The following is a 16,646-nucleotide window of genomic DNA, read 5'->3' as shown; positions in this document are numbered from 1 at the left end:
CTTTAAAACAGATTTATGGCTCCAAAAGTCGTCTTTTCCTCACCTTTAGGATTCACATCAATGGCCATTTCCCGGCAGTCTGAGTCATCGTCCAGGACAAATGAAGGGTAGGAGTAGGAGTAATCCCCGGAGTTTATGAGAGATTTGGGGGACTCCACGGATACGGAGCGACTGTACTTCTTGGTTGGGCTGCCATCCTGCTTACCTGTAACAAGCATTATGTTCATGGTTAACACATTTTTCATTTTAGATATGTCATAAGTGAAAAAAAACAAAATCTGATACATATGTTTTTTATAGAAGACGAAATTTTGACATACAACACTGACTTAATCTTTTTAATAACAAAATTGGTAGGTTTCTACAAACTCTGGTTCAAATTTGTTGAAACTTCCTAAGTCCCTTTTAACAAGATTAAGCTAAGCTCAATATTTTTATTTTTATATAATTTGCATAATATTTTCTTTATCAAGAGGTTGTTGTTTTTTAAGAGACTTTCAAATAGCAATTATCTTTATGAATATCACAATACATAATTTTTCATTCATAAAATATCCAATTTAAGTATGTATTTTGGCTTGTAGAAATAAGCTACTTAAGCTTGTTAACCTTAAGAAGTTCACAGAAACAGGGGCCTGAAGATCTGTTCACTTGTTCTTTTCATTTTTTTTCCATTAATTTCTTTATCAAAAATGATCAATGCATGACTTTTTGTATGACCGTTCTCTTTTGATTTATTCAAAAGAACATGCACTTTATTATAAAATCAACGAGTGTATAAAATTACAATTTTTAATTGAATACTTTCTCAAGCAATTGTGAATTGTAAATCAAAACAAGAGGTGTTTTTTTTCAGTCAAACGTTTTGTTTCAAAATATATCTCAATATCACAAAGAATAACGGAGTCGATTAAAATCGATTGTAGAAAACAATTATTGATAATATGGCCCTATAAAACATAACCATAGCCACTATGACATACCTGCCAGTATGATCATGAGTCTGTTAGGATCCAGACTTTCACTGAGTGGGCTTCCGAGGCGACTTGTGATTGGTAGAGACAGAAGGGATTCTGCGCTCTTTGCACTGCGTAGACGTCGACGCTTCCAGTGCTGCACGTCTTCCTCTGTGATGGCTTTCCGATCTCCGATATCAAAGTTGAGAGATTCTGAAAAGTACAGGTTATATTGTAATGAGAACATCGATGTAACGCTTCGTCTAAGGAATTATTAATCAACTATCACGTAACTGACGCGATATGGGGACAAGCGTAGTGCCAATACTAGAAAATTGACGACAATACAAATGTATATGCCAAAACTCCACCAAAGTCAGCCAATATGAGTTTCTGCCATTTTAATTGGCTACTTAACTCGCCAAATACAGGATTAGAGGAATGGACCATTTTCATTGGCTGTCGAAACTCGCCCTTATATGAGAAAAATGCTGTATATTATTTTAAAAAGCAGCCATTTTGTTTTCCGTGTTACTGACTGTTTTTAAAATTCTGTGCCTCGTTTAAAACATATTTGGAATTACTAGCCTATTAAATACTTCCAACTACTTTGTACGGTTTGATAATACAGTTGTATTTAACCTGTTGGTGAATTTCACAATAATTATCTTTTTGGACAAGGAAAGGGAGAGAAAATTACTTTTGGCCAAAGATTTATGAAATAAAGATGAAAAGATATGCTTCCTTAGAATGTTCAGTGATTTATTTATAAGTCTGTGCAATGTCACCAAAAGGATGCATGTCAAAATTAGCAATGTCCAGTCAAGAAAAGCAGAAACCATGAATAAAAAAGGGATAAATAAGCTTGAATATAAACTTAAGGTAAAATCTTGTTTTTTTTCACCAAAATGTTGTACTATAAGGAATAACTAATTATTTAAATATTTATTATTTAGTTTATTTCATATTGGCCGAGTGATTTGTCCTCTGTCAGCAGTATTTGCAAATACAGCTAACATCGGACAAATAACTGGGCCAATATGAAGTCACCTAATTAATAGCATTATAATATTACAGGCATTGGAACCTAATTTATTTTAAGACAGTATAACTACAATCAAGAAGTATAACCAGTGAAGTCACTATACCATGTATACTGCCAGGCTTACGCCCCTTTGATCGTACACTGCCAGTGCGTGATTTCGTGAAGAGAGATTTCAGCCCTCCGGGAGACTTCTTCCCCTTGTCTTTACTGCCTTTCTTTCTGTAATGGAAATTACAATGAATGTTAGCAATCAAACTTTGTTTGGAGTGTTTATTAATTCATTAGTCGCAATATGTCAATCAAACATTCACAGAGCCAAATTTCTCGAAACTTATTAAGTTTAACTGGCTTAAGGTAAGTAGCATATTTCAATTAGTCAAAATACATATATTGAAATCGAATTTTGATAAACGAAAAATGGTTTATTGTGATAATCATAAAGATAATTCATATCTAAAGTAAAAACTTTCTTAAAGAATTAAATATTATGCAAATTATTAAAAAAACAAAAAAGTGGGCTTAGCTTAATCCTGTTATAAGAGACTTAAGAAGTTTTGAGAAATTTGGGCCAGTTGACTAGAAATTTGGGCCAGTTGACTAGAAATTTGGAAGGGTGCTGCTCCCTGTCCTTTTTGGAAGCACTCTTTTGCTCTCATGGAGGCCAGCATGTGCACTCTCTTGCCTTCAAAGAATTAAATACTTACGATAATCCATTATTTCTTTTGTTTTGATTAAAACTTCAAATGAGATTATGCAGTCAAACAAACTTTACATAATTAGTAAAGCACTTCAAATAAGCACAATTTCTAACATTTTCAATGAAATTCATAATGCTTTAATTATACACCGCCTGATACAATGTGCCCTTTTGTCCTTCACCACCCTGTCCTTTTATTGCAGCACTGTGTCCTTTTTAAAACCTGGCTGAAACCCTAGTTGACCAATCACAGGATTATATTTTATAAGTTGTTACATTGTCAAATGGATAAACTGAAAATCCTCGCCAAATGACCTCGACAAGTTGCTGTAATTTGCTTTGGCAACTGGTCAATTTATTTTATTTCGCTTGTGACAAAAGCTGATGGCTTATATAGAATCACGCCGGTATCTGTTTCCTTGGTAAGAAACCAGTAGCATTGTCGATTTTGAGAAGCAATGATAACGTTCCAGTGGTGCCAGGATACATATCTGTATGGCATATCTACCTTTTATTCAAAATTAAATTTAAAACTTGTTAGTGTGGGGTTGACTGGGGCCATATTACAGAAGCATCTTTAGTAAAAATTGTTCCTTTTCCTTCAATTTAACAATTTCCTTAACTGTTTTATTTCAGGGCTATTCCAGTAAAACATATAACCCACTGGGGGAAGGCAATTATATTAATAGTATATGGGTGGGTGTCTTTTTTCCATAATTTAAACCCAAAAGGGTAAAATTGCTTCTGTTGGGGGGGGGAGGTATAATTTAAAAGTGCCTTCCCCCAGGGTTTATATGTTTAAATGGAATAGCCCTCACAGGTAGTAAGTGTTATGCTTTGTGTATATTCTATTAAAATTTGGACACTTAAGTTTTTAAAAATGAAAATTCTTAAAGAATTTCTTTTTAAAGAAATAGTTTTTGAAGAAATATAACAATTCCAAATTTAACACTTGTTAAAGTTAAGATATGTTAAAAATTGCTTAAGATGCTTCTGATATATAGACCCTGGCTAGTGTAAGAATAAATAGCTAAAGTTTCCCAATTCCTGTTTAAACTCATACCACATATTTACTCATAAACTTACTTGTATCCCGGCAGGTCTATAACAGTGTGGTACTTTGATGGGAGGTTCTGGGGCCCACCACCCACGTCGATGTACCTCTGGTCAGGCTTTACGAAACTACCCAAGAGGGCCCGCTCTCTGGCTTCCTCTAAAGACAGGAGACGAGTTGGGGTCGAGATGGCCAGGGACTTGGGGCGGGGCTTCTTCTGGGTTTCTGTGGAAAAGAAAAGAATAATGTTTATATTTAATATCACCTTGTCCATTAAGGCCATTACAAATTTATATGTTGCCCACGTTCCAATTTAAAAAAAAAAATATAGTGCTGTCAAATAATTATTGTTGTATACAAATCATAAATTCACATCATATGCATATCTCTAAATACAGAAGTCTGTCCTCCACTCCAGTGCAATACCACCATATTCCACTCTGCTGATGTCTCTGTTACAATGGTCTGTATCTCCACCCCCTGGAGGGAATCAGCCCCACTGTTATTAAGAACTTAAGATTGTTTGAGAAATTGGGGCTAGATTTTCACAGTTGACATTAATACTGGTAACCTACTTCTCAGTTCTGGTGAAGAGTAGGAAGGCATCTTGTCACTGAAGAGTATATCAGCATACACAATAAGGAACTCTGTTACAACAGCCTGTATTCCAACCCCCTGGAGGGCAGCAGCCCCACCCCCTGTCTCAAGCTCCTTAGATCTGTAAAATCAACTTTTTCTTAACACACACTCTCACACCAACATAACAGTAGGAACCTTTTGTTCCATCACCATTTATCATGTGATATCATATTATTATGTAAAAGCACAGTTTCAAACAAAAATTGGACTTCATTGTATATGGAGCATTTTTAATTTTGTGAATAAATAATCTACAAACTTTATGTATTTCCAGTCTTGTAAAATTCATATTTCTATAGCAACTATCAAAAATAATTCCATCAATGTACACCAGAAGAGTGACATAGAAAAATAAATTTGCTTACATCTTAATTCTGTAAATCTATAATTCTAAATTGCAAGTGTATGTTTAAATATTTTCGATCTCAAACAATATGATTTTGTATCCATTATTTGTGTAATAACTGTATTAGTCTAAATAAATACTGGTTAAACCAAATTGCACTTTCATACATTTTATACAAAGTTTAAAATACCTCAAGAGATTGGGTGCCCAAACAATGGCGAGGTTTTTGCAATGCATGCCAGTCTCGTGTGAATGTGCCGCTACGCGCGCAAGGTGGCGCATCAGGTACTCGGTGGTGCGATAGTGGGGCGGCGGCAGCTGCTGCACCACATCATGGATACGTAACAACTTGTTCTCTTCATCTTTAACGGCATTCTGCAGATATATCAAAGAATGAGTGTAATGTAACAAAGACAACATAAACAAATTATTTCATGTGGTATAGTCAATTAATACACTGTTTTAAAGGTTGTCAATACAACTATTTCCATTTGTTATGAAACCTGGAAATCAGATCGTGTTGCCCGTTGGAAATGCCTTTATTTTTTCTACTAAAGATTAACATAACCTTAGACTTATTAACCCCAAAGTCATCTACTGACCATGACAGATGTGCATATTAAGTTTAAAGACTCAAAACCAAGTAGTTTAAAAGTTGTTGATCGGAAACAAAAGTGCAACGCCGATGACGATACAGCCATAAAAGTAATACGGATATGTCTGTCAGGTTTCCAAAGTAACACAAAAATAAGTAACATGTGCAAAAAAAGAGCAGAGTTTAATTGTTTTATTTAAAGCAAGCATCAGCCTACTTGCTTTAACATTCAATGCTTCTTTTATGGAAACCTCCTCTTAAAGGAATCATCCATCATCCAACTAGCATTGAATTTGTCATACAGCTTGTGAGTGTACAGAAGTCATACAGCTTGTGAGTGTACAGAAGATTTGGCAGCTCGTGTAAGTTTATCTTAAATAGCAAGGGTATACTGTGAAAAGCTACGTAACGAGTCTATACATGTATACACAACTTACAGCGAACTTGTCATACAGCTGGTACGTGAGCAGGGGGTTGGGGAGTTCACGGAAGTACATCTTCAGAAGAGACGAGATACTGTGGACGTCTTGGAGGTACTCCTCTGACGTCAGATCCGGTACCCGGTCCTCATCAAACGCCAGTCTGGATAGGAACCAAATATTCAGTTACGTTACAAATAACATACATACAAGAATTCATATTATATACATAGCCAATATACATAGACTTTGTTTATCTCCATTTTAATTTACGCTGCGTAAAAATAATCTTGTAATATAAGTGCCTTTTGATATATTATATATATATATATACAACAATGACTAAAATCGGATATTGTCGGAATTAAACAATGGCTAGTATTGGTTATTGTCGGCATTAAACATTGGCTAACATTTCCAATCCCATTTAACAAAAATGACAAGATTTCCATGTTTCATGAAATTTTCCCTGAATTAGCAATGAATGATGATAATTCAGAAGAAACTTTGTGTAGTAGTTAAAATAGTGTAAATTGTGTAGATATATCAAATTTAAAAGATCAGAATTAAGAACACAAAAGTATTTTCCCATTTTCATGAAACAAGTCGCTAAAGTTTCCCATAATGGCAAGGCTCGGCCTGTTCCAAATATTTGCTCAAAGGGCCCTGACAAACCTGAGTTTCTGTATATTAGAGGTGATTCCTGACAGCCTGTAGATCCCATCCACCAGGCCATGACTTTCAATTACCTCTGCACAGCTCTTCAACACCAGTGGTACTGTAATCATACATACCAAATATACTAGAACATCATAATTTTAAATCCACTTTGTGCACTGCATCCGTACCCAGTTTATATATAATTATTTAATTCCAAATATACCCATGGCAAATTACCCTAGACTCATCATACTCATGAATTATCAATGAGGTGAAACCCAGACATTCTATTACAGCCCTCAGGCAATATGGAAACATCGTCATGGTTGATGAATATTCATGCATTACAAAGTTCACTAGCCTTTTTGAACACAGTATAGTCTGTATTGGAAAAATATAGCATGAGTTCCGACTGTGTGCCATGTTAAAGCAGTCAGACTGTCTTGTAAAATAAGCTTTGAGTTTTCAAATTTATACCAAAAAGGAGGTTGAACGTCCCAAAACAATCCAACCATTTTTCTTTACCATCATGTCCTGAGTTCAGGAGGTGCTCTCCAAGGTCACATCCAAACACTCGCTCCTTCACGATCCCAGACTGCTTCAGCTGTATACGCTCTGGCCGCGTGTTGAAGAATAGTCGCAGGAATGAGATGAACTTCCCGTGCTTCTTCAGTACTGTAGATATATGAGAAAGAATTACTATGTTTAAAACTATTAAAAAAACTACTTAACACTAATAAAGAAAATTCTGAGTAAGACAGTAGTTAGCGTGGACACTTCTCACCTAGGCAACCTGGCTAGATTCCTGGCCTGGGCGCAGATGTGTTTGGTTTATGGGACAAGTGGGATTCCTCCGGGTACTCCGGTTTCCCCCACAATACAAGACCACTATTTCACATAACCTCGTGCCAATGAGAGTGATAAATATAATGTTCTTTTACAATCATTCCAATCTTAATGTTATTATAAAGGTTTTTAATCGCTGATAATTGTCAATTCTAAAAAAAACTGGGGTCTGTTTGAGTATGAGGGAATCATGCCAAAATCAGAATAAAGGGGCTTAGATCCCTTTTGAAATTGTTACCAAAGTTATTTAAATTTATTTCAAGGTACTTCCTACTTTTTCAATGCAAATGTCCCCGCAAAAATCTTCATAACTGTACAATAGACTAAAATAAAATGTTCTCAATCCTGATTTCAGGATTAATCCTAAACTTTAGAACCCCTGGCCCCAAATTCTCAAAACTTCTTAAAGGCCTAGTTTAATCCTTCTATAAGTGACCCCCCCCCCCCAAAAAAAAAAATTAAAAAAAATAACAACTTGTATTGTACACAACCTCTGTGTATTGATCTAAATCTAATTGCCTAATTGTCTTATCAGATCTCTGATCTGAGTATCCTGCTGTGGCTTTTGGAGGTTTTATTATAGAAATGGACCCTAAATAACCCTGAGCCCATAAACAAATAAACAGGAAATTGGCCCCTACTGTGACATCAGAGCAATTAGCAGGAGATGCACACCACGAGATTGTCATGCCAAACATTCCTTAAACTAGGCCTTTAAGCTTAACAGGCTTAAGTTGCTAATTTTAATAGGCCAAAATACATACATAAATATGATTTTGATAAATGGAAAATGGTTTATTGTGATTATCAGAAGGATAATTCCTATTTAAAGTCTAAAACCTCTGAAAGAAGAAATTATATCGGGAATTAGAGAAAAACAAAGATAGTGAGCATAGCATAATCTTGTTTTAACAAACTTAAGAAGTTTCGAGAAATTGGGGCCTGATTTGTAATGGACTGTGCATTGCTAGCAACGTGTTCTCCAAAACACAGACTCGTTCAAGACAACATAATGGTAACGAGGAGAGACATAAATGACACTGCTTATCCAAATAAACCTCCATGCTACTTACATGCCCTATTTTGGGGTGTTTCTGGGACCCCACTGACCACGGCCTGCGGCACTTTATCTCCAATCACCTCCACACACTCGTATGGGAAAAACCCAACCTGAAAGTACATATTAACATCTACATTTCATGACATTTTCATCCAATCTTCGCATTTAAATTCTACTAATTGTTTGTCTTTATAGCAAATACCATCTTTACAAACATTCTAAGAAATACATTCTGACGGGATAACTTCAAATAGAAATTTACTGATCAAATGTCAAAGAATATTGAATGCAAATTACTCATTGATGTCATATCCAATTTTTCAAAATATATTTAAGACTTTCCATCTAAGCCTTAATATGAGAGAACTGGGGCGGTATTCATGTAAGATCTTAAGTAATTGAGTTGATTTCTTAAATTTTTCATAGTCAAATTAAAACAGAAGTATAAGAATAGTAGCATTAGCCAAACATATATATATATATATATAGCCCAACTATACAGCAATTTCCACCACCATTGTTTCAGAACAAAACCAAGATTTGCAGTTTTAAGTTGAGTCTCAAACCAAGACTTACGGGCCAAGGGGACATGATTACGAACAGTCTCAAGTCTGAGTTCAGAGTCGAGAGCAAAACTGTAAATCTTCATTTCATTGTAACTTTCCTTCTAAATGAGTGTTCATGATGAAATATCCTGAATTTATTACTATTCGAAACTGTACAATAATATACATTATTTTCGTACAACAAACAGAATAAAGATGATTCTTTGTTTGCTAATAAAAGTGCTTATCTGAGTCTAGACTTGTACATGAGACTGTTAGTAATCATGGACCAAGAGCAATGGGAGACACCAGAGCAATATAGTACACTTACCTCAAACCCACGTTTCCCTCTCCACCATATGGTATCGTCTGTTGGCGGCATATCTATCACAGAAATAATGTCCCCTACCTGAAATACATGATTTTTGAATATCTTTTTTATTTCATAACAGGTGAACTTCCAAATACCTTCAGACTTGACTAAAGAACAGACAAGCTGTAACAAGATAGCTGCAGATTGAATGCCAATGCTCCTCTTTTCTTGTTTTTTTTACATTCAAACAAGAAGCATTTCTCAATAATTATTATAGCCAGAGTTATGGGCCTTTACACACATGTTCGTAAAGCTTCTGGCAACGGTTATACCAAGTTTCATTTAAATATCTTTAACAGTTTTAAGTTTTTGCCCATCAACAAGGTCACCGAATCGGCCACAACGTCTACAAGCTAATGACAATGACTTGACTTTTTTCTTTGAAAACCAACAATCTGAAAACACATGATGGAAGGTATAAATAATCTCTAATGATAATAATTCATGGACAAAAGTAAATCAGTCTCCAAAAGAAGATTTCTTTGGAAACATATTTTCAGAAATATTCCATTTTTTTACAGAATACACGAAGAGCATGTCAATATCACTTCTGATTTTACTCCATGTAGCATCCTAAATAAGGTGACTTCTGACTTACCAGATCACACTATAAATTATACCTCAAGTGAGATTTCATCCACGGCCTGCGCAGTGTACCGTTTAATGGCGTGGGCGGCTGCTATGGCAGGAGTGTTGATGCCACTGTCATCCACGGCCATCAGGCGGTTTCCACGATTGTCAATCTGGAACACATAGGAAGAAAACATTGAAGGGTCCATGTTTTCTAACAGCCTGAAGTCTGAGTATAGACTCAGAATAAAAATCTAAATAGAAAACTATCATTTAAAGCTGCACTCTCACAGATTTACCGTTTTTACACATTTTTTGTCTTGAAAAGAGCAAATTTTTATGTAAATATCTGCAAACCAGTGATATAAGACTGCTGACAAAAGATAAGATCGCAGATTTTCATATTTCTGTTCCAAAATTAATGTTTTATGGCTAAAACTGTTACTAACGGTTTAAGAAAAATGCATAAAACATCATTTTTAACTTAAATATAAAAATCTGCACTCTAATGTTTTGTCAGCAGTCTTATATGACTGGTTTACATGCATTTTCACATAGATTGGCTCGTTCCTACACAAAAAATAAAAAAGTTGTCAAAACGTTTGATCTGTGAGAGTGCAGCTTTAATGATTCATAGTGCATTCATCTTAATGACATTGACACATTGTAGTGGAAATATTTACAGCAATTATTACGATCGATAGTCTGAAATCAGGAAAGAAACTGTGAAATTAAGATAACTTCTCAGATCTTAAGTCAGAACACGGACTTTGCACATTTCATAAAAATGGTTGCTGGGAGACATGTTGAAGTTCACAGACTAGTACAAAAAATGCTTATACTTAAAGTGACACTCTTATTCAATCAATACATACAGATGTATAACAAACATAAACCGTGGGTGATAAACCTTTAAATACTGCATTTATGGAAATATTAATTACTGATAACAAGATTGTAACGGTGTATTCAATAGCTGAAAACACAAAAATATTAAATGATTGGTGAGTGCTAAAAGATTTACTGTGATCTACTATATATACTTATAAGGTAGAAACACCATGTATTTAGCACCTTTCTTTCAAATTTAACTCGATATCCGTCATAAGAACCATTGTTTTTGACATTTATTGATCATTTTTGCTATATCAAAACAATTGCATTAATTGTGGTAAATCTTATTTGGTAGTAAGAGTGCATCTTTAAGGATTCGCTGAAAACATGATATACTCAACAAATTTAATTAAGGTCCAGTCACAAATTTTCTTTCACGCTGTTCTCTCATTAAAACTTTCACATACTTCCCAAGTACAACACTTGTTCTTGCATGACCTAACGTTATTACTGTTAGCCACCTTAAAAATACATTTCATCTAAATTCGGTTGTTCCAATGAACTTTCAACAATTTGTCTAAGCAACCTTTAATTATTAATGTTGAGTGTAATTCTGGCAAGAATCTATATGTTCGGCCTTGTACATACCTCAAGGATCCATAACACGTTCGGCCCTGTACGTACCTCAAGAATCCATAACACGTTCGGCCCTGTACGTACCTCAAGAATCCATAACACGTTCGGCACTGTACGTACCTCAAGAATCCATAACACGTTCGGCCCTGTACGTACCTCAAGAATCTATAACACGTTCGGCCCTGTACGTACCTCTAGAATCTATAACACGTTCGGCCCTGTACGTACCTCAAGAATCTATAACACGTTCGGCCCTGTACGTACCTCAAGAATCTATAACACGTTCGGCCCTGTACGTACCTCAAGAATCTATAACACGTTCGGCCCTGTACGTACCTCAAGAATCTATAACACGTTCGGCCCTGTACGTACCTCAAGAATCTATAACACGTTCGGCCCTGTACGTACCTCAAGAATCTATAACACGTTCGGCCCTGTACGTACCTCAAGAATCTATAACACGTTCGGCCCTGTACGTACCTCAAGAATCTATAACACGTTCGGCCCTGTACGTACCTCAAGAATCTATAACACGTTCGGCCCTGTACGTACCTCAAGAATCTATAACACGTTCGGCCCTGTACGTACCTAAAGAATCCATAACACGTTCGGCCCTGTACGTACCTCAAGAATCTATAACACGTTCAGCCCTGTACGTACCTCAAGAATCTATAACACGTTCAGCCCTGTACGTACCTCAAGAATCTATAACACGTTCGGCCCTGTACGTACCTCAAGAATCTATAACACGTTCAGCCCTGTACGTACCTCAAGAATCTATAACACGTTCAGCCCTGTACGTACCTCAAGAATCTATAACACGTTCAGCCCTGTACGTACCTCAAGAATCTATAAAACGTTCAGCCCTGTACGTACCTCTAGCCAGTTGAGTACAGATCCACAGTTGAGCATACTCCCAGCCAGAGATGAAAACCGGTTCAGATAGTCCCGCACTAGCTCCGTTAACTCCTAAAGAAGATTAGTAGAAAATTGTACTATCTGAAAGACCATTAGTAACAAGTAGACATTTTTAAAGGTACCACCTGTCATGGCATTGTACACTAAACAGTTTTGACCAGATATATCAACCCTCGCCCCAATTATTATTTTTGTATTTCTTTAGCACAAAATGTAATATAAATTCCGAAAATGGATAGTCTTTGAAGCAATTTTTGTGCAAAAGTTTTCTTAAAATGAAACTTCAAAAAGGGTTTAAAACAATGCTTTTATAACTACAGTCGAAACTCGGTATGACAAACTCTGTTATCTCGATGTTCTAGTTATGTCTACTTTATTTGAATGAGTTGGGTTTATTTATACTGTTTTTGTAATTCGGTTATATTGAATGTTTGCTATCTCGAAGTATTTCCCGACATATCGAGTTTTGACTGCACACTTAAGTCCACGATTATGCGAACAAATCACATCTCCTTACACAGTTTTCACTATCAGATACAACAATTCTATTATCAGACTTGATTTGAACTTTGTAAGGCCCCAATAAAAAAATTTGCTTACATTAAAATCAAACTACAGATTACGGTACATTTGTCCATTGACACATGCCCTCAAAGATTTTTGAAGGAAAAATACAGCTAATCTATCAGGACATCCTTATTTCTTGTAACAGCATGATATATCCCTTTAAAGAAAACTGTCCCAATGTATTTACAAAGCAATCAGCCCATAAAATCACATCTTTATTCCACTCTTCCAAGAAACAGCAATCAATAGTTTCATTGTGAGCTTTGAAAACAAACACTTCCCGACAATTGGTCCAGAATTTAATCAGGACGTCGAATTCCCTCACAAATTGAAAGGCTTGTAAATTGCTCATATGATTCCTATTAAATGCTGTTGCTCACGATTGTTTGCTTCATTTTGAAAGTAGGCTTCAAACTTGAAGGCATGTTTCATAAAGAAGATTTAAAGAGAAGTGGACGGTCGATAGGATGTTTTTAGATTGGCCCTTTTTTTTGGTGCTATTTATGTTATTCAATTTGTTCCTAAAACTCACTTAAATCCTTATGAAATGCAACTAATTTGGTTTTAAATGGATTTGCACAATCATCAACCTTAAAGCAACAAGCTGCAATAGAATCAAAGCTTAACATTAACATTAGAATAGCAACCAGAAACTTCTGAACCTGCGTAGATTTGGCATAGCTCATCTATTATTGTAGCCAGATGAATGGGCGTTAATACAAATATGTATCATGTCATAGGGAATATACATGTATGTACTATGTGAGTAGGTTGAAGGTTGAAGTTTTGTATGATTATATGTCACAGGGGTTCTAAAAGCTGATAATTGTCAATCCTGAAACATAGTCGGAGTTTCTTTGAGTAGGAGGGATCCAAGCCTAAAGCAGCGTAAAGGGACCATGATCCCTTTTAAAATTGTTTCCCATCCCAAGTAATTTAAGGCACTTCAGGATACTTCCTACTGTTTTTAATGCAAGAATTTGAGCCAAAAAAATCTTTACAATTGCACAACAGTCAGAGGTTAAAAGCTTTCAATCCTGATGAACCAAAGAACACTTACAACATGAAGGCGATGAGGATATATTGACTTTGTTTTTTGTATGAACAGATGAGATAGAAGCAAGACCAGTGGAGACAATGCCAACGCTCGTCTGTTGGTTTTCGTTGACAAACAAGGGGTGTCACTCAACAATTATTAAAGCCAGAGTTATGGGCCTTGATTCATATATGTATATTGTCTCTGGCAACATGTATACACTCCTACGCACAGGGTACAGAAAGTAGAAGATTCAGCTCTCTATAAGCTTATCAAATAATGCTCACACTGAGCCAATTTCTGACCACTGTGCGCAAGAGTGTATACCAAATGTTGGGGTCAAGCCATAATGAAGCAAATACAGGGCATGTAGAGACCTTTATAAACTCTAAAACAAGAAATGCCAAGTTTCATTGGAATACAATGAACTGTTTTGACATATGGCTTAATGTTTATGTACGACGATGCAAAAGCTGACAACCAGGCTATTGCACTACCACTTCAAAAATCAGAAAATGTAAAAATGTCTTTATAACTAACTAACTAATACCTGATCAGAAATATTTTCTTTCTCAATGGAGGCCAGATCAGGAAGATGGCTGAACTTCCTGTCAAAAATGCATCTGTGTAGCTTAGTGTCGAGCATGCGAAAGTTCTTGAGCGTGCGGCGGGCAAGCCAGATTCGATTGTTGGAGGAGATTTTCAGGTAGAAGTGCTTGGAATGGTCGCTGCTGTGGTGGTACTGTTCCTGGTCCTCGTCGCATAGACACACCTTAAAATTGAGGGAATTTTGCATAATGTACAGTCATAATGTGCATTATTTAAACTAGATTTTACAAAATAAGAAATATTTATCATGAATATCATAACAATAAATTACTTTAGAACATTCGGAGCTCCTCGGCCATTTTTTTCAAAAACAACCTCGGATGTATGCCGGTACATCAGTTAAAGTAGTTCGTATTTCTTTTAATTAAATCATTTTAGAAATGTAGTGTTTTAGAATTGTATTTATTGATCTAAGTTTAAACTGATTGCCAGTGAAGTATATTATTGCTAACATAATTAAGAGTCACAAAGTTTAACTGCTAAATAAAATCACTATGCGATCTACTTGCAGCGGACTTAAACGTACCTCTTTTTTAGTATGTAAACCGTCAAAATACATCCAAGGTTGTTTTTGAAAAAAATGGCCGAGGAGCTCCGAATGACTTTAGAAGTCTTAGAACTCAGAGAAGATTGTTCAATGCTTTAGGGTTTTAGCCAAGATTTAAAAAGTACAGGGTGCTTCAGAAAAGAAACAGGGTGTTATGGGTAAAAAGGGCACATTAAATATGAAGAACATGTTAATTATGAATTTGGCAGAAAATGTTAGAAATTGTGTTTTATTGAAGTAATTTTAAGTTTCAACTGGCTGATATGTGAAGTGTGTATGTTTTTATATTATAAGTCTTACACAATACAAAATAAATTTTTGACAGTCATGTGAATTTAATTCTATGAAGGCAGAAGTGTGCCCATGCTGGTCTCCATGAGGGGTGCCCCTGGAGTCACCTCCCCTGTGAAGGGGAGGAGGGAGGGGTCCCTGGAGCCATTACTCCTGTGATGGGGAGGGGGGAGGGAGGGGTCCCTGGAGCCATTACTCCTGTGAAGGGGAGGGGGGAGTCCCTGGAGCCATTACTCCTGTGAAGGAGGGAGGGGTCCCTGGAGCCATTACTCCTGTGAAGGGGAGGGGGAGGGAGGGGTCCCTTGAGCCATCAGACCTGTGAAAGATGAATACTTATTCTATCCATACCTTTAATGAGTTGATGTCTACTATATCGTAATGGAAGTGAGCACAATCTTGTAGCTTTGGAAACCTTGTATTGTCATCCGTCAGGCTAAAACAAATAAATCCAAACGATTTAAACGACCATTCGATAAAGCTTTCTTCTTTTGTTGATTGATTTATGTTCCTCCAGACAATAATTCCAGCAAAGGCTAATATATAATGATTGTAATCAACAAAATAGAAGATGAATTTAACATTGATATTCTATTTTCACATTGTTTGTAAGATTAAGCAATCACACTTAAGCAGCTCAGCGTCTTCCTCGGAAAATTACTCTCTCTTTATCACAATACATTAAGGCTATGCCAAATTTACTCGCTATATTAAGCATTATTGGGCAGGCAGATTTTTGTGTATCAAATCATAAACAAAACACAATTTCAAAACGTAAAATGAGACAAATTTATAAGATTTAAAGAGCTGCTAATAATAAAATGAAAGACAGAAAACAAGTTCACAGTTATAAGTTGATATAAATTCAAAAATGTATATGACGTTATTATTAATTTTTCATGTCAAAATTGCTATTAAGCACTTATTAATTAAGAAACAAAAAGATTTTGTTATTTTCACAGCTGTTTGTTCTTTCTTGCTCGGTAGATAGTTTCACTTTTTTATTGAAACGGGATGCTAAACATAGAACCAATTTGGTATGGCCTTTCAAGGAAACTAATTAAAAACCAGTATAGAGAATATCACACAAGAGCCAGAGGAGAGGTCTAAAGCATAAGGCAAAATAATGTGACACAAACCCTGATGGGACTCGAAACAACGGCCTCTTGCACTTATACCACTTAACTGATGAATCAAGTCAGCAGCTTGTTTCATTTCAATTCATAGCCTCAACTTGAAATTATCTTAGAGTCAATTTTCATAATTTAATTGGGTGAATTGAACATTAAGCCAGTATAACCAATTAAGATTTTTTTATTTTTTTTATCAACTTCTTGCTATTTGTGATGTTCCTAGAAATTAAGATGTTATTCAGTTATGACTTCGATCTTTTAATGGAACAGGCC

At 35.7% G+C, this 16,646-nt stretch overlaps 1 protein-coding gene across 7 annotated transcripts in view; it reads right to left on the bottom strand.

The window, feature by feature from the left end:
• LOC128233978 (uncharacterized) overlaps nt 1-16,646 on the bottom strand; it is a 66,913-nt gene that overhangs the window by 11,323 nt on the left and 38,944 nt on the right. For all 7 annotated transcript variants that reach the window (XM_052947889.1, XM_052947892.1, XM_052947890.1 and 4 more), the window contains 15 exons: nt 15,592-15,676; nt 14,347-14,568; nt 12,152-12,244; nt 9,856-9,978; nt 9,194-9,271; nt 8,331-8,427; nt 6,937-7,086; nt 6,427-6,529; nt 5,770-5,914; nt 4,928-5,112; nt 4,328-4,470; nt 3,785-3,977; nt 2,105-2,220; nt 984-1,169; nt 44-205 (listed from right to left, as the gene is read on the bottom strand). In XM_052947889.1, the coding sequence (XP_052803849.1) occupies nt 44-205; nt 984-1,169; nt 2,105-2,220; nt 3,785-3,977; nt 4,328-4,470; nt 4,928-5,112; nt 5,770-5,914; nt 6,427-6,529; nt 6,937-7,086; nt 8,331-8,427; nt 9,194-9,271; nt 9,856-9,978; nt 12,152-12,244; nt 14,347-14,568; nt 15,592-15,676 (2,081 nt within the window). The remainder of the gene's footprint in view (nt 1-43; nt 206-983; nt 1,170-2,104; nt 2,221-3,784; nt 3,978-4,327; nt 4,471-4,927; nt 5,113-5,769; nt 5,915-6,426; nt 6,530-6,936; nt 7,087-8,330; nt 8,428-9,193; nt 9,272-9,855; nt 9,979-12,151; nt 12,245-14,346; nt 14,569-15,591; nt 15,677-16,646) is intronic.

The sequence above is a fragment of the Mya arenaria genome, chromosome 5 (genome assembly GCF_026914265.1).
Source record: "Mya arenaria isolate MELC-2E11 chromosome 5, ASM2691426v1".
In the NCBI taxonomy this organism is placed as follows: Eukaryota; Metazoa; Mollusca; class Bivalvia; order Myida; family Myidae; genus Mya; species Mya arenaria.
The sequence above is the reverse complement of the archived record's forward strand: the minus strand, read 5'-3'. Positions and strand labels throughout refer to the sequence as shown.